Source organism: Rhinolophus hipposideros (genome assembly GCF_964194185.1).
Source record: "Rhinolophus hipposideros genome assembly, chromosome: 8".
Classification (NCBI taxonomy): Eukaryota; Metazoa; Chordata; class Mammalia; order Chiroptera; family Rhinolophidae; genus Rhinolophus; species Rhinolophus hipposideros.
The window spans coordinates 11789492-11812246 of NC_138054.1; the positions used below are offsets into that span (position 1 = coordinate 11789492).

A 22755-nucleotide genomic window follows, 5' to 3' on the forward strand; every position below is an offset into this window, starting at 1 on the left:
AGAAGACAGACTATACCATGTTCATATCTTTGCTTAATACCAACTAGGTATTTAGTAAATGTCTATCGGGTATAAATACAAGTATAAATATAAATGTCTTGCTTTTCACTTAAAAAAAGACAACCATTAAGTAAAGGTTTTACACTTCAGTACTTGGTACTTTGTGTTCTTTATGGGAAGACCAGGCTGCCTATGAAACTGATCGGAGGACAGTGGAGTCTATTCTGTTCACCAAGTATTGGAGCTTAAGAGGTAGAGTAGTGCAGGGGAGAGAGGGGTTTGGATTGGAAGTAAGCCTCGTCTGACCTCGGGCAACCTGTTTATTTAACCGACCTGAGACTCAGTGTCCTACTCTGTGGATATTTTTAATGGAGTATGAAAACGATAAATAAGATTTAGACAGGTTCTTAAGTGGTAGTATATTAATCATTATTATTATATGTTTAGAGTGTATAAGGCCATTTAAAGTTACTAAAAAATAAAAATGGGAGAAATACCTACATTAAAAATTCATTGTCATATAGTTTTTCTTTTTTTAAAGAATTTCAAGAGAAAAAGAATATTTGATGTTGAGGAAATTTACCAGTTGTTCCCTTGCCAGAGTCAAGTATAGGGACTGCAAACTTGATCTTAACTATAGGTTTTGATTCAAACCTCTTCCACCCCTAAAAATATATGATGAAGTTCAGCTGGAATTAGAATGAAATCGTTTTAAAAATGGGTTTCAAGTCATCTGCATACCGCACCAGTGGTCTTCAGACTCTCTTGCTCCCAGACGCAAAGAATTTTTTTTTAAACAATTATGTAGTTTCCTGCATACCTTCAAGTTGACATCTATAATTTTTCATAATAATTTTATTTGTTTCTTGTTAATAACAGAAAACAGTAAATACTTTATAAGATGAAATGTGAAGATTGACTATAATTAAGAGTATTTTATGGTATAGCTCGATAAAATAATTTTTAACTACTTTATTCCATAAAACAGTCAGAATCTTTAAAAAATTCTGTACAGTTTATATCCATAGGTTTTGAAACATCAGATGGTTTTACAGTACATTTAAAAGACTAAGTATCACTGGGCTCTGGTGCTTCAGTGGTTCTGAATCTCCATGCTTTCTAACACGGAACAAAATACCCTATTTCTCCCATCCAAGTACTAACCAGGCCCAACCCTGCTTAGCTTCCAAGATCAGATGAGTTCAGGGTGGTATGGCCATAGACTAAAATACCCTATTTGTAATGCAGGGTTTTCCCCTTGAGAGAAACATGTACAGGACAGGGGACAACAGAAAGCCTTTTAAGTCGAAGGTGGCAGTCTTCTGATCTCTCCCTTTGTTCAGCACCTCATAAGTCATTACACCCTCACACCATGCAAGATTTGAAATGCTGAGAGGTGTGACTTTCTGGCAAAGTAGGAGGGGGATTTAGCACATTCATTCTCAAGTTCATGTATTTTAGGGAAGAATACCTATGAAACCTGAGGATCTGGAAATCAATTATCCAAGAATTATCCAAGCATGTGTCACCCTTAGAGAGTCTTCATGTACCTTCAAACCTTCAGAGGTATGTATACCCCAAAGTAAAGACTTCTGCACTATACAATGCCAAACAGCTTAGTAGATAAATTCCCCAAATCATGCCACATCTTTTTGCCCTAATCCCCCTCTGTTCAAAGAGGAAAAAAGAAAATATTTTTTCAAAACATTCACCAAAATTTAACCTACCTTACTTCAAAGTTGAATAATGATTCAACTTATAGAAAGAAAAAGGATTGCTAGAGATACTGAAATTCTAGAAAAAGTTCAGGGAATGATCAAAAAAGTTTAGAACAGCAAGAAAACAAATAGTTGAATCTGGACACCGTTACTCCTGTAGATTGTGCTTTCCTTTCTACAGGTAGGTATGTGAATTTCAAATGGGGGAAACGCTGATCATAGTTCAATAGGGCACACTAAAAATTTAACAAGAACGCCTCCCTCCACATACACGCAACACTCAGCCATTAATACTGAGAATTATTTCTGTGAGAAATCAAGAATCTTACCTTATCAGACATAGGCACAGAGTTTTAGGCTTTATAGAAGAAAACATTAAGGTACTTATTGTCTTTCAATATTTACATTCATTTATATTTAATGAGTAAAATAAGGTTGATGCATGATAAAAATATACTTTTGGGAGGAATTTGAAATCTTACCGAAATGGAGAATCTTTTCTCTTTTCTTTGAAAATTCCCATGCTTGGCTTCTTGGAATCGGAGGCTCCGAAATCACAGTCCTCAAACTCTTCCCAATTATCTCCAGACTTGAACACTGTCTGACCCCAACGCCTCCTAGCGCCTTTATGACCCAGCATGCCATTGGGCTTCTGTGGTGGAAAGTCAGTCATCACCATCCTTAATCATTTGCTGAATGCCTTTTATACACAAGCTATTATATGTGATACTAAGAGTCCCCATTCTTAATAAGCCTCCCCTATAGTTAAAGAGGTAACATATATATACATTTAAAAGTATTAACAAAAATAAGTAGCACATGCTAAAAATACAATAGGAATTGAGAGGGAAGAGAGATCTCTGTGAACTTGTTTTGAGTCTTGGATACTTAGGATCAGAACTGACTCTTCATTGATGTGTAATTTGGAAAACTGCCATGTGTGACTGTGTCTCTTTGGGCAAGTGACTTAACTTTTCAAAGCCTTGGTTTCCTCCTCCTAAAATGGAGACATACAGAATTTATCTAACTTAGTGTTTTGAATTTAATAGTAAAATACATCAAAAGTCCTTAGGATATAATAAGCACATAATAAGTTACTAAAGGTTAGGTATTACTATTGTTGTTGTTATTGTTTGGAAGAGGAAGTGTGTCAAGTATGGCTTTTAATAGGAAAGTGCCAGCATTTGTTCCATGGAGAAAGGGTAAACTACGTATACTGAAGCAGATGGTTTGTGCTGGGAGTAGTAGGAGACAAGGTTGCAAAGACAGACTGATACTACATTACGAAAGGCCTTCAGTGTCTGCCTGAGAAACTGCAGCTAGACTATGGGCAATGGAGAACACTAGATGTTTCTGAGCTAAAAAAGTGCTGTGATAAAGGTAACATTCTACAAGGTCAGGCTCTGCAAACAGAAGGGCTTTGCAAACAGAGACCAGGATAACAGATTCACGGTGGTTGGAACTCTCAGGAAAGAACAAAGTTGCCATTAACAAGGAACAGGAGGTCTGGACTTTGTGTCTCTCTGAACAGATGTCAAAGGAGAGCGTGGCAGACACTGCTAGTCACCCACCCAATAGCCATGTTCCCCTTCTTCCTTACTAATATTTTGTTCCAGGCAGCAATATGCCCATTTGAAATATCTGAAATCTCAGCCTCCCTTGCAGCTATCTAGCCATGTCACACGATCTAGCCCGTGAATTGTAAGTACAAGTCTATTGGGAGGTACTTCCAGGATAGCCATTTTTGGACTCTGCTAGCATGTGACAGTGTCTTTCACTCTTCCCCCTTCTAGAAGGCAGATGGAACCCCACAGGGGCCGCAGCCATCTTGCCCACAGGAATGAAAACTGCCCGCTAAGGGTGGGAGAACAGGAAGACAGAAGCAGTCCATTTCCTTGTACAAGCAGCTCCAACCCTGGCTTGGCCACCAAGTTCTTGTTTATGAGAGAAAAACAAACCGCTATTGTTTAAGCCACAGTAGCCAGCTTTCTGTCATAAATCACTAAATGTAATCCTAACGGACACAGAGAGACATGTAAACAGAAAAATCCAAAAGGCAATTGAAAATTAGGACATGTGGAAGCAAGGCCAGCAAACACAGCTATGTTTGAAGCAAGAAGATGCTTACAGAGTGGATATACTATTTTCTGAAGCTGAGAGTCATGGTGATGGATGATGACAAAAAGTGTTATTTGCCAACCTCTATTACACTATTGTTTTCTTTGTCAGGGATAATGAGCTCCTAACTAAGGAGAATAGAAAGGTCTAAAGCTCCAGATGAGCAGAGTTAATCAAAGATCATACTTAACTGAGTTCAAGACTCTTATTTCAGTTGACTTGTATTTCAGGGCGCTGATGCTGTGAGCTGCTAAACAATGCCAGTATTATCAAGTAATCTTGTATATTTGAGAAAACAGGAAAGGGGCAAGTAAAAATAATTTTTATAAAACAAAAGGTGGATTTTTACAAACTCCCTATTAATAAGTTTGATACAGGATGAGGGCATAGATTCTAAAATTAGTTATTAAAGGGAAAGTTCTTGAGCACTGAGTAAAAAAAGTGGTAGAGCAGACAGGCCACCATTTTTCATAAGAAGCAAGCAATGAATACACGTAGTCAGCAAAATAGGTGACAGGGTCTTTCATTCTATCAGTGAGATGAAGTAATGAAAGGACAACTAAAGTGGATGTTTAAGTCCCCCACCAATTTATGTTGAAATGTATATGTTCCCGCCCAAATGTAGATCCCCAACTCCAACGTGATGGTATTTGGAGATGGGGACGTTGGGAAGTAATTGGGGATTAGATGAGGGTAAGGCCCTCGCGATGGGATTAGTGTCTTTATAAGAGGAGACTAGAGAGCTTATTTTCTCTCTCTGCCATGTAAGGGCAAAGTGAGAAGGGGCTGTCTGCAAACCAGCAAGAGGGCCCTCTCCAGGAAATAAATGGGCTGGGACCATTATCTTCAACTTCCCAGTCTCCAGAACTGTGAGAAAGTAAATGTCTACCGTGTAAGCCACCCAGTCTACGGTATTTTGCTATGGCAGCCCTAGCAGACTAAGACAAGTACATAATTCAATATTCTGACCAAGAGTACTGATTAGTGGATCAGGGACAATCAAGAAGAAGGTTCTAGTGGCCTGCCCAAAGACTCATTGCTATTCTGTTCATCATGGAGGTTAACAGGAGAAAGAAAAATAAATGAGCAGCTAAACAAATCCATAGCTGTCAACAAGTTGGGCAGAATGGTTAAACTGAAAAGACAAAATAAAAGATCAAAAATATTTATTAGAAATTTGAGAGTTAAAAGTAAGGTCTTACAATTTTTTGAATTCTAGAGATCAAATACACAAAGAAAGGTATAGAATATGTGATTTAGCAGAATAGGCATAGGAATCTTAGTTGACAGAATGCTCAATCCCAACTGTGGAATTTATTAGCTATTTACAAATTTAGGGCTAGGTTATTGGGTACTTGAACTTAGCGAATACATACAGGGGGCCTAGCATAGTGCATGGCACTTAGCAGCTACTCAATAAATATTACTTCCTTTCTTTCCCTCTCAGTATGAGTCAATATTTGATGTGTGTTCCAAGAAAAGAAATGTAATCTGTGGTGGCACAAGTGAACATATGGTTCTGGAATGTTGGAGGTGATTCATTCTGCTTTACACTCCCTGCCTGCTGTCTGCCTCTGGTTATGGCAGCCTCATGCTAAGTGGGAAACAGGATGGTGAGGGGACTGAAATGCTCCTTCATGCACGGGAACCGAGGGTTACTCAGTCATTGGTAGATGATGTTATATATGGAGCATGTGAGGGAACTGGGGATACTTCTCCTAGAGAAAAGGGCAGATATGATATGGGCCACTTTCAAATACCTAAAAGGCAGCCTTCCTAGAAGAGTGATGAACTTTTGTTAGAAGTTACAGAAAACCAGATTTTAGCTCAGTATAAGAAGAACTTTTTAATAGTAAGAATTGCCCCAAAGATGATGTAGATTCCTCAGGACCCTGGAAGTGGCTCAAAAATAGTGTGAACAATCACTCACTCATTCATTCATTCATTCAACAGATATTTGTTGAGAATTTACCATGTGCCAGGCCCTGTTCTGAGTTCTGGGTCTGTATTCAAAAACAAAACAAACATCACTGACCTCATGGAGTTTACACTCTAGTAGGAAGAGCCAGATAATAAACAATACACGTAAGAAACAATAATTAATAGTATGTTAGAATGTGATTAGTGCCATTGGCAGGCAGGACTGGGTAAGGAATTACACAGTGTTCTTCAAGATCTCTTTGAGTTCTAAAATGCCCATGTGCTGATGCATTTGAAAGTATACATCCTAAGAAAACAGCTAAAATATAAGGCACCAGACGAGCTCCCTGAACTACACAAAAGAAGTGGGTAGAGGAGGTTTTACACTATGCCTGACACTTTAAAAACCCATTCTGTTCATGTTCATCAGTGTTTAAAAACAGTATAAAATTACTATTAAAATCCCTAAGATTTAGGATCAGCTCTCAGATTCTTTTCAATTCTTCCTTTGAGTCCTTTAGCATCTAAATAACTTAACTGTTAAAGTCTGTAGCATGCAAATTTTATTACGATCATCCTTCCAGTTTTAGAATTTTAAGTTATCGCATGCCAAGCTCTTGCCACAGGAAGCAAAGGCTTTAACATAGAATAACCTTTTATATCTCCTCTGACATTTTTAGGACTGCCTAGAAACAAAATCCTAATTGAACCAGTCAAGCTATTGCATCTAATGTGTCACGGGCTACTTACGGTTGGCATGTTTCTGACGATACTTGGAAACAGAGTTTGTGGCTGTTTTTGTTGACTCTGCTGCTTTGGCTCTTGCTGGACACTCATGTCCTGTGGTGGCTGGATGGGCTGCAGTGGCTGGTGGCTGTATTTCGGCGGGGGCTGGCCGGCAGTCTGATTGTTTACGTCTGGCAGAGGCTTAGGCTGTAGGTCAGCTAAAGATGGCTTTGATTCTAGTGGTTGCACCTGCTTATTTAAAGACTTTTTCGATTCCAGATGATGTGAGGAAGGGCCTAAGACTTGACCAACTTGAAAATATGAATGTTTTAATGCCTACAAAGCATAGAAACAACAAATGGAAAACAGTTTCACCTAAAATTATTGCACATAGACTGTTGTTTGGCACTGGGCTAGGCGTATATCACTAGTCTAGGTAAGCTTCAAAGATTTAGAGACCATCCAGCTTCCCCCATGTGGTGGCTTTAAAGAAATAACCTGGAAAAAAATGACTAGAGAAATAAATTTCTCAAGAGAAATAAAGTACAAGTTGGTAGGAAGAATGTAAAACTCACTTGTAATTTTCACACCCAGGCAAAGCATCTGTTCTATTTATTTTAAGATTTTGTATGAAAACAAAATCTAGCTCATAAGCATTGGTTAACTTTCATGTGATTAATTCAAACCAAAAATGCTAGATACTGATAATGATTTAGAGTTCATCAAAAGGTATTAAGACATGAGTTAAGAAAACCTACATTTTATTTAAAATGATTATAACAGCATGTAAAATTACAATTCAGCGCTACTCTTAGCCTAAGCATAACAATATCCTTACTAGCAATAAAAAAATTCTAAGAAAGAGATTGTAAAGGCATAGGTGTTAAAGCGTATTTATCAGTATGCTAGCAAAGAGAAGATGCTTATGGGGGAAAAGTATAAAAATACTAACAAAAACGGTCACTGTTTTGGGTTTTAACGAGATCAGTCATTCAATTGATGCCAGTGCATGGGTTTTGGGGGTGCTGATGACTGACTAGCTGGCATAGTCTAGGGCCGTGATAATCAACTGGGGGTGATTTTGCCCTTTGGGAGACATGTGGCAATGTCTGAAGATATTTTTTGTTGTCATACTTGGGGGTGGGAAATGCTCCTGGCACCTCGGCATGCCGTCAGGAATGTTGCTGAACATCCTACAGAGAGCCGCAGCGCCCCCAACAATTATCTGGGCAGAACCATCAGTAATGCCGAGGCTGATGAAATGTCAGAGAATGTCTGAAGGCTTTTGTGCAGCTGAGCAGTGGATACTGATCCTCTCGTCAGTGTCCTATGCCTGGATAGAGGAGGGAAGGTCCCAGCTCTGCTGAGGTTGTTTGTGTGGGGGAGGGGGCGCCCCATAAGACAGCCCAGCCCTGTTTTCCTGCACCTCCTACCCTGTGTGAGCGGCACTCTGACCCGCAGTTAACTTCTTCTCAGGTGTGTAGGGGCAGAGGAACTCTGTGCATGGTCCCTGTATCCTGTAACTTAACCTTCCCCTAACTAGGTCTCCCTGCTTCCACTAAAAAGCAGGGCTATGAAATAGGAAGAAAAAGGTTAAGGGCAGGGAGGTATCTTTTGGCAGAGGTGAAAAGAGTTTTCATTCTAAGATGTCTCCTACCACAACTGATGTATTTGTTAATTACACTGACACTACTAAGTGGAACTCAACAAATATAGACAATTTAAATACATCAGTGCCCGATGCACAGAGGCACTCCAATTCTGAATTAAGTCACATGCATTAGTATGTCAGCACTTCTACATTAATAATGCATATTTTGGAGCTACAACTTTTATGAACATTTTGTAATTTCAAGGTTTCATCTCTAACAACTTTTCCCCTTTAAGATAGCAGCTACCACCCCTCAGGAAGAGAATCTTTAAAAAAATAATTATTTTTTCCTGTTTATTAAGGGAATATTTTACATTAGATAGAATAAGGAATGTATAGAAAGTTCTCAAGAAGAAATTAAAAGTCTCTAATGCCAACACCAAGAGGAAACTACTGCTCACATTTTGACGGTTTTCTTTTCAATATTTCTTTCTAGTTACGTAACATTTGTATATATTTTCAAATAAAATCATATTATGTGTATAATATTATAGCTTACTTTTATACTTTGCATTTGAGTTTGAGAATTTTCTGACATGGTTTATTTTCAAAATTTCATTTTTAATGGTGGCATAATGATATTAAGGATATACATACTTTTAATGTTCCCCTGCAAACACTTAGGTTTATACTTTCAATGGGCAGTTTTTAATTAGCTTTGAACATCTCAGCATAAATCTTTTCTCAGCTTTGATTGCTTTTAAGGTTTTTTTAAAATTAAATATATTGGAGTGATGTCAGTAAAATTATATAGGTTTCAAGTGTAATTTCTATAATACATCATCTATATATTGCATTGTGTGCTCACCACCCAGAGTCAGTTCTCTTTCCATCACCATATATTTGACTCCCTTTACCCTCATCTACCACCACCCTTCCCTCCTATCCTCTGGTAACCACTGAACTGTTATCTGTGTCTATGAGTTTTTGTTTATTAGTTTGTCTTGTTCCTTTGTTGCTTTCAGTTTTATATCCCACATATGAGTGAAGTCATTTGGTTCTTGACTTTTTCTGTCTGACTTATTTCGCTTAGCATGATAATCTCAAGATCCATCCATGTTGTTTCAAATGGCAGTATTTCATCTTTTCTTATGGTCGAGTAATATTCCTTTGTATATATATGTACCACATCTTCTTTATCAAATCATCTAGCAAAGGGCATTTTGGTTGTTTCCATCATCTCACACCTGTTAGAATGAGTATCATCAACGAGACAAATAATAAATGTTGGAGAAGCTGTGGAGAAAAAGGAAACCTCATACATTGCTGGTGGGAATGTAAATTGGTATAGCTGCTATAGAAAACAGTATGGAGGTTCCTCAAAAAATTAAGAATAGAATTAACATATGACCCAGCAATCCCTCTCCTGGGTATCTACTGAAAAAAATCTGAAACAATTTATCCGTAAAGATATATGTACCCTAATGTTCACTGCAGCACTATTCACTGTGCCCAAGACATGAAAACAACCAAAGTGTCCTTTAAGGTTCTTTATGTACATTGCAAAATTGCTTCCCATTAGTATTTAGAGAAATAGCCTTTAAACTATGTTGTTGTTGTTGTTAATTTGATGGATAAAAAACAGTATTTCATTTTTATTTGCATTTTATGATAGTGAACAATGGTTGAACATTAAAATTTTCTTTTTTGGTAATTTTTTTTGTGGCATTTTTTTCTTGTCTCATGCCCATATTTCTTTTTTAGGTAACTTTTAAAGACTTCTATTACATTTTTATTACAAAAGTAATAAATGTTTAGAAACATTAGAAAATGCACTGTCATGTTTGTTAAAAATTATTCTTACGTTTGTCTTTCAATGTTAAGAATTTTATATAGGAAAATTTTCAATTTTTATGATCGAATCTGAGTTTTCCCTTTGTGGTTTCTTCTGTTACTTTTAAATCCATCTTTTCCTTTCCTTGAGATAAAAAATTCACCTATACTTTCTTTAGTTCTTAGACAGTTTAGTTACCCCCTCCTCCCATTATTTAAACCTTCCATGCTTTATTTGTAAAGTATAGTGAGAAGTAAGAACCTAAACTTACTTTTCCCCTAAGAGTTAACTAATTGTCCCAGTAACAGTCACTGAACAGTCCCCTCCTGCCACTTTGTGATGCCATGTTACCTGATACGGATTTAGCTTCTGCAGCTGTGAGCTCTTGGTCATTCTTATGCTAGTACCTTCATTGTTGTCATTACTATCACTTAACAGATTATTTTAATATTTGACAGGGCAAGCTGTCCGCCTCTACCACCATCTTCCAATTACTTAGTTTTGCTCAAACCTGTTTTGACTCTTCTTTCCCATGTTTTCTTCCAGATGACCTTTAGGAAACATTTTCTCAAGTTAAATTTTTAAAAAGCCAAATAATTTTTTTGTCATTTTAATACTGAATTTATATTTAAATACTAAGAAGACTACAATAAATCTTATTATGGCTTTTAAATTTAAGCCCTTTTTAATTAAAACCCATGTTTTTCCTTTGAAACCATGGTGTTTTGCAGACCATGAGACTTGAGATACGATGTAAGATTTGTCACCAAGGAGCCCAGCATGAGTGCCACATGCTGCCCCCTTGTGGAAGCCTGAGAGTGAACAAAAATTCACCTCAAGCCATAAGGAGGAAAGCATCAGAAAATCTACTACATGCATTGTACTAGTGGACAGATGCCTTTTTCCTACCTGACAAGTTTCTTCCTGACTAACCTGTCACATGCCTGGATTTTTATCATTAGAGATTTATTCCTTTCAGCCTCAACTTCATAGAGTTGCTCATTCGAATCACAAAACACAGAAAATCACTGGAGTGGCTATTTTTGCAATTTTCCCAAGGATCTTAGATGCCTAGAAATTAATTTGTTACATACACTGGGTGCCTTAAGGTTTTAGGGCTTAACTGTCTTGGTAAAACCCTGGTTGAGAATAGACTTATCTTTGCAAATGTAAATATCCCTGATACTTTAAATCGTTAAAACTTAAAAAAAAAAGTATACCAGGAAGATTTATTTTACCTGGCTTGCTGTTGGTCGTTTTTTTGGATCCCAATTTAACATTTCTGTCATAAGTTGAATAGCTTCATTACTGGCATTAGGAATTAGAGTTTTTAAGTTTATAGGAACACATTGGGGAAAGCGGAAATTCATCAAGGATGCCAGCTGATACCCTTCTGGCCAGTCACTCTGTTTAAGCAACAGGTAAGTGTGTGGGGGGGGGGAGAGCAAAAAGAAAATTAGTAACCAATTTTAAAACATTGTAATAATATAAAAACCACTCACATGTGAAAATTTTAATGTTGATTCATATAAATAAATGTGAGAATGAAATACCAGACCACATATACAATTCAGTTTTACAAACAGTATAGAAACAACACTGAACTGAGAGTTAGGAAAAATGAGAAAGCACTTTTATAACTTTCAAAATACTAAACTCTGGTATTTGGATTATGATGAAGAAGATGATGATGATGAGATCCAGGTGACTTTGAATAACTAAGAGGCAGGTTATTACAAAGATCCTCATTATATGTTACACATTGCATCCAATGTTAAAAATTGTACATAGCTGGGAAATGACAATAATGTTAAAGCTTTAATAGCTATATTTACTTGTCTACTGTTAACTATAAGGCACAAAGCTAATTTAATTAGAATGTAATTATACACACACACAAGTTCTGACAATTAAGTTCGCGAACTTGTTGCAATTATGTTGCTAAACTTTTTTGCTATCGGAGGGGTTATTCATCATGAATTTGTACCAACTGGACAAACATTAACCAAGTTGACTACCGTTTTTCCCCAAAAATAAGACCTAGCCGGACAATCAGTTCTAATGCGTCTTTTGGAGCAAAAAGTAATGTAAGACCCGGTATACATTATATTATATATATCATATCATATCAACCCGGTCTTATATAAGACTGGGTCTTATAGTAAAATAAGACTGGGTCTTATATTAAATTTTGCTCCAAAAGATGCATTAGAGCTGATTGTCTGGTTAGGTCTTATTTTCGGGAAAACACAGTATTTGGAAGTGCTGATAAGGCTGTGTGAAAAAGTTAGATGAAAACAACCTGAACTTTTGGCCAACAATTCATGGCTCTTGCATCACGACAATGCACCAGCTCACACAGCACTGTCTGTGAGGGAGTTTTTAGCCAGTAAACGAATAACTGTATTGGAACACCCTCCCTACTCCCCTGATCTGGCCCCCAATGGCTTCTTCCTTTATCTGAAGATGAAGGAAATATTGAAAGGAAATTTTGATGACATTCAGGACATCAAGGGTAATACAATGACAGCTCTGATGGCCATTCCATAAAAAGAGTTCCAAAATTGCTTTGAAGGGTGGACTAAGCACTGGCATTGGTGCATAGTTTCCCAAGGGGAGGACTTTGAGGGTGACTGTAGTGATATTTAGCAATGAGGTATGTAGCACTTTTTCTAGGATGAGTTTGCTAACTTAATTGTCAGGCCTCGTATACTTAAACTTATTAAGTATATACCAGAAAGTAAGTTCTGGCTGAAAGCAGTAGGTAATTGAAAAGGTCTCAGTTCAAGAAATCAAATGTCCATGGCAGAGGTATATAAAAGGAAAGAAGAAAAGGTTAAGAGAAAATAAGATCCAAGATGCCTAGGGTTAATGAGGTGATGCCAATCGATATTCACAGAGCAAACAGGAAAGAGTCTAAGGAAGGAAGTCTGTGTTCTTGTCAGCTGTTCACCAACCCAAAGTTAAATACATAGAATTATAAATATAGAGCAGTTTTTTTAGGTTCTTAAAGAAAGGCAAGCACCTTTCTTCTTCAGTCTGGTGGGATTCTGACTTCTTGTAATCCCCAGCCTGCTCCAGTATAAAAAAAAGTTAAGGATTATAAGAAAATTAACCAATAAATCATAAGCCTGTTTGAAAATTAAATTGTCAGATAGCTAGGCAAAAGTTATCAGTAATCAAATAAAAAGTTACAACAAGCACAAGAGTACTTACTTTTTTCGGAGTTCCTAAAACTTGGCAAATTTTAAAGATTTCATCGACCTCACTTGTCCCTGGGAAAAGGGGTCTTAATGTATATAGTTCCCCCATTATACTCCCAACAGCCCACACGTCAATGGGAGAGCTATAAACTGAAGATCTTAATAAAACTTCAGGAGCACGATACCTATGAAAATAGAAAACAAAACAAAACGAAATAGATTATTTTGATTGTAGTTTCAAAGATGAAGTGGCAGTAGGATTCTGTTCTGTTTGGTCATGCATTTCAATCGTGGAACAGGTAATAACTACCTTCTGTGCATCAGGCATTTGCACAAGGTGCTGGGGTTAAATTGGACATAAAATACTTTCCCTGACCACAGACAGTAGAGCTGGAGACTAATATAAATATAAATGATATGTCCAAAAGCGTTAGGAACTGAAATAACTATGGAAATAAGTGCTACCTGATACGTTAAGAAAAAGGAGGTGTGCTCTGAATGGAAGCAGATATATTCCAAATGGCAACAGCTGTATAATTTTTACAAAGCATTGTATCCATGATATATTTATATGAAGAACAGAAAACAAAAGATTATCCCTGAGTACTGGGTTTTTTTTTCTTTCTTTTTGCTTATCAGCCTGAAAGTGCTGATTCCCTCAAATGACTCAATTTCCTCAACGACCAATATTTTTGAGAAAAATACTCTATTTACAAGAGCAAAGGTATCTGGTGGAGGATAGTCTCAATTCTAACTCTTTTTTTTTTCCACATTGAAATGTGTAAATATTTCAGCCCAAATGTTTCGCAGTATTGTCTTTTTTGTTTCGTTCAGAGTGTCTTTGCCAGCTTTATTGAGACTTACATAATACACAATTCCACTGCTTAGGAGTGTGTGATTCAATGGCTCTAAGTATATTCCCCGAGTTGTGCATTCATCACCACAGTCAACTTTAGCACAATTTCATTAATAAGGAAACCCCGTACCTCCCCAGGACCCTCTGTGCTGCCAGCACTAATTTACTTCCTACCTCTACAGACTTACCTACTATGGACATTTCATATCAGTGGAACCATATACTAGCTCATCCTTTATTTTGTGAAAATAAATAATTGTTTTTCATATCTGCATAAGAAAACTTATAAATAAAAGAGTGAAATTGGGGGCCGCCGGATAGCTCAGTTGGTTAGAGCAGGAACTCTCAACACAAGGTTGCTGGTTCAATTCCCCCATGGGATGGTGGGCTGCGCCCTCCACAACTAGACTGAAGCATAATGACTTAGAGCTGATGGGTCCTGGAGAAACACACTATTCCTCCAACATACCCCAATAAAATTTATATATATGTATATATAATAAAAAAATGAAATTAATTTAGAATATTCATTTCCTGTAAATGAAAAGCAGTGCCTCTCAGAGTGACGTGAAAACTTATCTTCTAATGCTGCCCTTGCTAATAGCTGTCTCTGGCTTAGTCCTCTTAAAATATGTAACTTTTAAAATAGATGCTGGTGCTGTTTCTGCAGATTTATGTGTTCTGCTTTTCGCCAGGTAAGTGACTCAGGGCTCCTGTCGTGGATGGCATATGTCAACAAACATTTCATGTAAGTTCATCAGCAACTTTTCTTGAGAAACAGAAAAATACTGAATTTTTCACTAAGTATGCACTTTTGATTTTTGGAGTCATTGTTGATAAAAGAGTTCATTGCAAGATACTTTTTTAAAAAAAGCATCACCACATGCATTCGCTTCCTAGGGCTGCTATAACAGAGTGTCACAAACTAGACAGTTGAGACCAACAGAAGCTTATTCTCTCACGGTTTTGCAAGCTGGAGCAAGGCGTCGGCAGGGCCCTGCTCTCTCTGACACCGCTAGGGGAGCATCTGTCCCGTGCCTTCCTCCTGCTGCTGGCGGTGCCTCGTTCCTAGGCTTGCGCATTCCAGTCTCCGTCTCCATCATCTCATGGCTTCCTCCCTGTGTGTCTTCACATGTCTTCCTTGGGTGTGTGTCTGTCTCTTCTCTTCTTAGAAGGACACCAGTCATATTGGATTAGACCCACCCTAATGACCTCATTCTAACTTGATTACATCTGCAAAGAAGCTGTTTCCAGATCAAGTCACATGCACAGGTATTAAGGACTAGGACTTCAACATATCTTTTTGGGGGGCACAATTCAACCCGACGCCAAACAGCAAAATCGCTGTGGATTTGTACTATGTAATAATCACTACAAAATGAACACTCAGATCACCTTCTGTACGTCCTACAGGTACCCTGCTGAGTGTTGATTTCCCCCACATAGTTCCCTGTAACTTCCTGTGCTTCTCATGACCCCACCAACTGGCACCTCAGAAGTTATGGCAAAGGCCACCGCCAAGTGTCCTATCTGCATGTGCTTGGCAGGGCCAATAGTATCAGTGCTACTCCCGTTAGCACCCATCGTGAATGAGCTGGCTGAGGACACTCTTGTCTAAGCACATTTTGTTACATCGCTTCAGGAAAGGTTCAGGTAATGAGACAGAAAATCTCCAAATTAGCCATATGTGAAGGCACAAACTTGTTTCATGGTTCAGCGTTTACATATCTCTCACATTTCCAGGTAAGACCATGGAGGAAGCAGGAAGCATACATGGGAGGTCTCCCAGACCTGTCCGACCTCATTTTAACGAAACCATTGATAACAAGCATTGGCCAAGACTATCCTGGGCAAACGGGGCATATGGTCACTCTGTCTAGACTCAGTCCTCAGACCTCTTCTCTGACTACAGACACTCCCTCAGTGACCTCATCTAATCTTGTGATGTTTATCATCGAGGTCTCCTAAATCTACATTTTCAACCCAGCCCTCTCCCCTGAACTCCAGTTCAGATCCAGCTTCCTACTGACGTCTCCGTTGGTTGTTTCCTAGGCATTCACTCATGCCGAAAACAAACTCTTCTCCCCCAAGAGCTCCATAGCATTCCCCATCTCAATCAGTGCTGACTCCATCCTTCCAGTGCTCAGGGGAAAAACTTAGGGAGACTTGACTCCCTCATATCCCACATCTGATTCATTGGGAACTCATATTTGCTCTACTGGAAAAGCATACTCAGCAGCCTACACCTCTCACCACTTCCACGGCCAACCAGATCCAAGACACTATCATTTCCTGCCTGAATTATTGGAATAGCTTCCTACTTGGTCTCCCTGCTTCTGCCCTTGCTCCTCTAAAATCTGTTTGCAATACAACAGCCAGAGGGATACTTTTAAAACAAGTCAGATCACATCATGCCTCTTCTCAAAAACCCCCCAGTAACTCAGATTAAAAAACTACTGCAGTCCTTTCAATGACCTATGAGATCTGGCCACCCCTCACATTCTGACCTCATTTCCTACCTCTGCCCTCCTTACTCATTCTTTACTCTGTGGCGTCTACATGTGGCGCTGCTGTGTCAAGGCCTTTACCCTCGGCATTTTCTCTGCCAGAAAATCTCTGCTTCCCCAACACCTCTGGCTTTTCTCACCGAGACCCTCTATTGAAAACAGCAACATTCCTCTTTCTTCCCTTCTCTCTCCTAACTCTCTGACCCTTTCCATATTTTATGTTTCTCCATAATAATGTATCACCATCTAATATGCAAATATTCTTAACTTGTTTTTATTGGAGTATAATATATATACAGAAAAATGCACATACTGGAAGAGTACAGCCTGATGATTTTTACCAACAGAACACACCCATGGACCCAGCACCCATCAAGAAACTGCCTGTTGGGGCTGGCCCGGTGGCTCAGGCGGTTAGAGCTCCATTCTCCTAACTCCGAAGGCTGCCGGTTCGATTTCCACGTGGGCCAGTGGGCTCTCAACCACAAGGTTGCCGGTTCGATTCCTCGAGTCCTACAAGGGATAGTGGCCTCCGCCCCCTGCAACTAAGACTGAACACAACACCTTGAGCTGAGCTGCCTCCCAGATGGCTCAGTTGGTTGAAGCACGGGCTCTCAACCACAAGGTTGCCAGTTCGATTCCTTGAGTTCCGCAAGGGATGGTGGGATGCGCCCCCTGCAACTAGCAATGGCAACTGGACCTGGAGCTGAGCTGCGCCCTCCACAACTAAGATTGAAAGGACAACAACTTGACTTGGAAAAAAGTCCTGGAAGTACACACTGTTCCCCAATAAAGTCCTTTTCCCCTTGCCCAATAAAATCTTTAAAAAAAAAGTAAACGGCCTGTTATCAGCATCCCAGAGGCCCCTCCCGCACTCTTCCAGTTTCTACTCCCCCGACCCCCCTCACCATGAAGCTGCTGACTTTTAACAGCATAGATTAGTGTTCTCTGTTTTTGCACTTTATATAAATGGAATCATACAGTATGTGCTCTTTTTCTGTTTGGCCTCCTGCTCTCAACATTATATCTGGGAGATTCATCCATATCGTAGCATGGAGTTATAGACCTTTCATTTTCATTGCTGTAAAGTATCCTATTGGGTCGTATATCATGCCACTGGCAATAGACATCTGGGTAGTCTGCAGTTTGGGACTATTACATGTTTTTTGATGAACAGGTGTTATGTTTTTCTGTTGGTAATTCATGACATGTGTAACTTATTTGTGCATTGGTTGTCATGTAAGAAGTATAAGGCAGAGGTTTTTTTCTCTGTTTAGTTCATTTTTGTGCTCCTAGTCCCTAAGATAGTATCTGGCATATAGTAGGTGTTCAATAAATATTTGTTAAATGAATGAATGAAATCCTTTTTCCTTCTTTTTTCAGAAATTAGTGTAGTCTGAACCAATCTTTCTCTTTCTCTGAAGAATACAAAATTCATTTCTATACTTTGTTTTAAATACTCAATATAGAATTTCAGAAAGATATATAATGATCAATTGTAGAAAGACTTCAACACAACATGCCCTTGGAGAGTTGCATAAACCCACTCACCATCTGGTAGACACATAATCAGTATATGGTGGCTGTGACCTTAATTCTCTGGCAAGTCCAAAATCAGCAATTTTCACAAGTTCTGGACCCATACAAAGCAAGTTTTCTGGTTTCATATCCCTATGAAAAAAACCTGGTAATACAGAGAGGAAAAACAACAATATATCATGATATTTAAACATATTTGACTTATAAACAAAATATAACTGAGCCTCTCTCTTATAATTAAGGATGTGAACATAAAATAAACCATATTTGTTGTCTAAAAAGTGACGGGAGGTGAGGACTCTGCTTTCAAAATAATTTGGCAAGAAACATATAATTCAAAATAATTTGGCAAGAACACAACATATAAGGTCATTAAAAATAATGTGTATTTCTATTTGTGAATCCAGTAAGTTCAAGAATTATGATTGTCTCCATTACTTTGCACAAAAACTTTGAGGAGGTATTATGATCACTCTTTTGTAACAGATGGGGAGGTTGAGGCCCAGAGAGAAATAGCCTAATAAAGCCTGTGGAGGGCTTCGTAATCAGGCTTAAGTCAATGCAGCTGGTCTTTTACTTACTGTTATCACGTTGTAATTTAACACAACACTCCTTGACTATAATCACTGATTTGCAGAGTTCATTAAACAAAATTGGAATTCCACACATTTTAATCAATTTCTTCATTTAAAATTATTTTATTTAACAGTTCATTTCTTTCCTGCTTTATTGAAAAACCAAACAATTATAATGCTTGTTTCCCAATCAATATATAAAATAAATGCTTAGTTATAGAAGCTAAAAGGCAGCCCAATGAAAATTAGGCAGAAAACCCAGGAAGAAGAACATGAAAGCCCTCTGTGCAAATTTCTGTGGGAGATCTAAAGCACACTGCTTGTACACAGATGGCTGTATTCCAATGACCTTGCAGGTAGGAGAATAGAGAATGGGCCTGGTCCTCATGAGAGGGTTTTCACGCAGCTTTGGGCTGGGAAGACTGTCGAAGCCTAAACTCTTAATTCCTTCAAAACCAGTGTAGGCTCTATGTGACCTCTACAGATTTTCTGAACTCAGTTTATCTGGAACTTCTTACTCAAAATAGCTGTTAGGATCTATTTCAGTAACTTCCAAGAAAAATACACTGCACTTTAGTAACACGAAGACAGGAATGGAAACACTTGATGTAAAGTGACATTAATCCATAAAATCTTAGAATTAAACCAATTACATATTTCCACAGTTGAGATTTTCCCCATCCTAGCTAATATAAATATATTGGAAACTTGGTCCTATTTTAAATAAAATACTAGTTTCATTTTCAACAGCCACTATTTTAAAAACATTTTCTCATAATATTATGTCTCAGATTCTTATCAACTATAATAAAAATAATAAGTTTTGAAGAAATGTCTATTGTTAGAGTCTGGTTTCACAAACCACTATGTGGCCAGTTATGTAGCCAACTCTCAATTATTCATGTTATTGACTTTCAGCAGCAATTTTTAAATCCCAAGCTAACTTCTTTCAATCCCTCATGCTCTGAAGTTGCTGATTGTTGATATGTATCCAAGGAATATAAACCAATTTCATTACTAGCCTAAAAAATATCAATAAAACACAAATCTCTTTCCAAAAATCAAACAATCCATGGGGTTTTTGATTTTCCACATCACACTTGCCACCATTAGTATAAATTAACTAAGGCAAATATTAAGAATTACCATGCTGACCAGAGTTTAAGTAGCATGGTATATTCACCCATTTCTATATTTTGAGCTGAAGATCAGGAATCTACTATGAACAATTAAAATAGCATACATTTTTCACTTCCGTGTAATTAATATATGACTGACTTTTACCAGTGGGCTGTAGTACGTTATCATGGGTTTTGGACTTTTAAAGACCTTAATAGTTTATATAAGACAAAAACACTGGGGATTCAGGAATATTCTTACAATGCTTACATGGAATTCTGCATAACATTTTTAGAAAACAAATTATTTCCTAAAAAAGAAAAAAACGGAGAAAGGAGACAAGGAAACACAAAATATAGGATGAAACACAAAGAGACTAATGATAGTGATTTTTGAATGTCTATGTTCAGAATGCAGCAATGGTATAGCAGAAACTTTTCTAACGTAACTATCTAACCATCCAGTGACTCTAAACAAACATTCACTAAAATTTTTCATAATGACCATACTAACATTTTGGACTAATTATTTTGGTTTGATATGCAAAAAGCTATGTAAATGATGATTACATTTATAAGAAATTTATAAAAATAAGAACAAACACTTGCTTTAATTTCACCCAAAGAATAGAAACAACTAAATGTAAATACTAAGGAAAACTATAAAGTACCATAGCATGGGTGATTTAAACTACTTAAATTGGTCTTGATAGATCAAAGCATTCCAATCTTTTCCAAAAGAGGGGCCAAAATATATATTATATAAATATAATATATATATATGTGTGTATATATATATATATTTTTTTTTTCTCCTCATTTCCATGATAAAATTAGGAGGAATTTGGTTGCAGGATGGGTTTACGATGACTGAAACTAAAGGCTGATGATCAAACTGTTAAAAAATTCTGCTCCAGAGGAAAATTATAGATTATAGAAATTTTATTTTATATAGAAAGACAGAGATTCTAAATTTTAAAAACAAAAATGTCAGTGTATGTAGGGACATACCCCAAACTTGTAGTTATCCAAACATAACATTATTTAACAGTTTATATACAATTCCTGTACATGACCTTGACAACAATCTAAAGAGGCAGGGAAGTAAAACTCACAAGAAACCTACCATGTTTATGGATAAATGCCAGCCCTTGCAATATCTGATACATAATATTTCTGATGACTGACTCAGGGAACAACTTGTTTCTGTGAAGAAATGAACAAATACACAGTCATGTAATTCCGCTAACCAACCAGCTAACCAAAACAAATAAGAAGGTTCCTTCTCCCTTGGAGCCCCTGTTGGCCTCATAATACTGGCCAAAGGTACGATTTATAGTTTCATAGTGTTAAAGGTCATAAATTTAAAACCTGAAAATTAGAATTGTTTTGGTTTTGATGTATGGTAGAAACTGAAATCCAGTACTGAATGTATTGCACAAATATTTAATAGCTGCATTCTAAACTGTCCCAAGAGGAGTGAAGTAAATTGGAAAACTGATAACTATCAGATAAGCCAAGTGTGCAAATCTGTATTACATAAGGTGTTAAGAGTTTTAGGGCATAACTGCTTTAATTCTGCAGTGTGCACTGGTACTGACCAATAAAAATATAGTATCACAAATAAAAACCACTTACGTGTTTAACAATATGTTCTATTTAACCCAACATATACCAAATACGTATTATTTTTAACATGCAATCAATATCAAACATTACTAATGAATTTACATTTTTTTGGACCAAGTTTTCAAAATCTGCTGTGTAATTTATTTTACATTTACAGCACGGCTTAATCCAGACTACCCACATTGCTAGTAGCTACTACATTGCACAGTGCAGCTTTATGTGGTATTTACATAAAGACTAAAGTAAGACCCAAATAAGGGCTAAATTAAGGCTGAAAAATAATGATCGATAGCATGCCACAAACAAATGTGATTAACATTAATTCTTTGACCCTGATGCCATGCTATGTTTTAGAAGTGATCACTTTAATCTTTTCAACTTTATCATAATTTTAGCATTTTCTAACACTTTACTTCAGCACGATTGATTACATTAGAGTGTTTATTCAAATGTTCTCAACACGTGGAAAATGGCCTATTTTTTTAAACATCAAATTGTTAACTATAGTATGTGTTTACATAATATTCCAAAATGTCCTAGAAACACACAATAGATATAAAAAGATAAACACTGGTCTTCTATCAAATTTGAAAATAGTACTGAAATACTTTAAAAACTCACTTTCATAAACTCTACATTTTAAAAGAAACAAACTATTTTTATCCTGCCAACAATTTAAATTTGTAAAAACAATGTTATATGCTGAAGGTACAGTTTATAGTATCAGACCAAAGGTTTAGGCACATTGGTCTTCAATTGAACTGTAATAAAAGTTTACTAAATAAAAAAGGCTTTTAAATTAGTCTTGTTCAAAACAATGTTTCAGGAAGTTAAGCTACCAAAAACAAAGTGTAAAAATACCACTTAACCTCAAACAGGCCTTTACCATATACAATAGTTAATGGTTAAATTTATACCTTTGACATTGAATAATTTTCTAAACAATATCACTTTTATTTCCATTTACTTTAGAAATCCAGAATTGAATCATGAAATTCCAAAGTTGATTCTTTTTATTGTTCATTTGCAATTGCATTAACCACTTCGACTGACATATACATATTTAAAATCAGACGAAAGTACATTTCATGTATTTATATGTACTTATTTCTGTTTCTTCAACAACTATCTTAATATATCATGCATATGTTCGTCATTTCATATATTTTGAACAGCATAAATTATTATTAGAAGCCAAAGAGTTAGATTACCCATAATCTCACCACCTGATTAAGAAACTATTTTGATTTTTTAATATTCTAATCAAATTCTAATCCATTTGCATGTATAATTTTTAGATTAGGTATCAATGTTGTATATGTACAATTTTGTTTTCTGTTTTTTATCCACTTATAAGCATTTTCATAATCTTTATAATTATCACTTTTAATGGCTATAAAACAATTTTATCCATATTATGC

At 36.9% G+C, this 22755-nt stretch overlaps 1 protein-coding gene across 3 annotated transcripts in view; it reads right to left on the bottom strand.

Moving 5' to 3' along the window:
- Nucleotides 1-22755, bottom strand: part of MAK (male germ cell associated kinase) — a 53688-nt gene that overhangs the window by 15452 nt on the left and 15481 nt on the right. For all 3 annotated transcript variants that reach the window (XR_013993715.1, XM_081054886.1, XM_081054885.1), the window contains exons 5-10: nucleotides 20832-20911; nucleotides 18025-18157; nucleotides 13124-13295; nucleotides 11146-11313; nucleotides 6507-6818; nucleotides 2201-2370 (exon numbers count right to left, since the gene is read on the bottom strand). Coding sequence is in view for 2 of the 3 variants with exons in the window: in XM_081054886.1 (XP_080911012.1) it covers nucleotides 2201-2370; nucleotides 6507-6818; nucleotides 11146-11313; nucleotides 13124-13295; nucleotides 18025-18157; nucleotides 20832-20911 (1035 nt within the window). In the remaining variant the exon portion in view is untranslated. The remainder of the gene's footprint in view (nucleotides 1-2200; nucleotides 2371-6506; nucleotides 6819-11145; nucleotides 11314-13123; nucleotides 13296-18024; nucleotides 18158-20831; nucleotides 20912-22755) is intronic.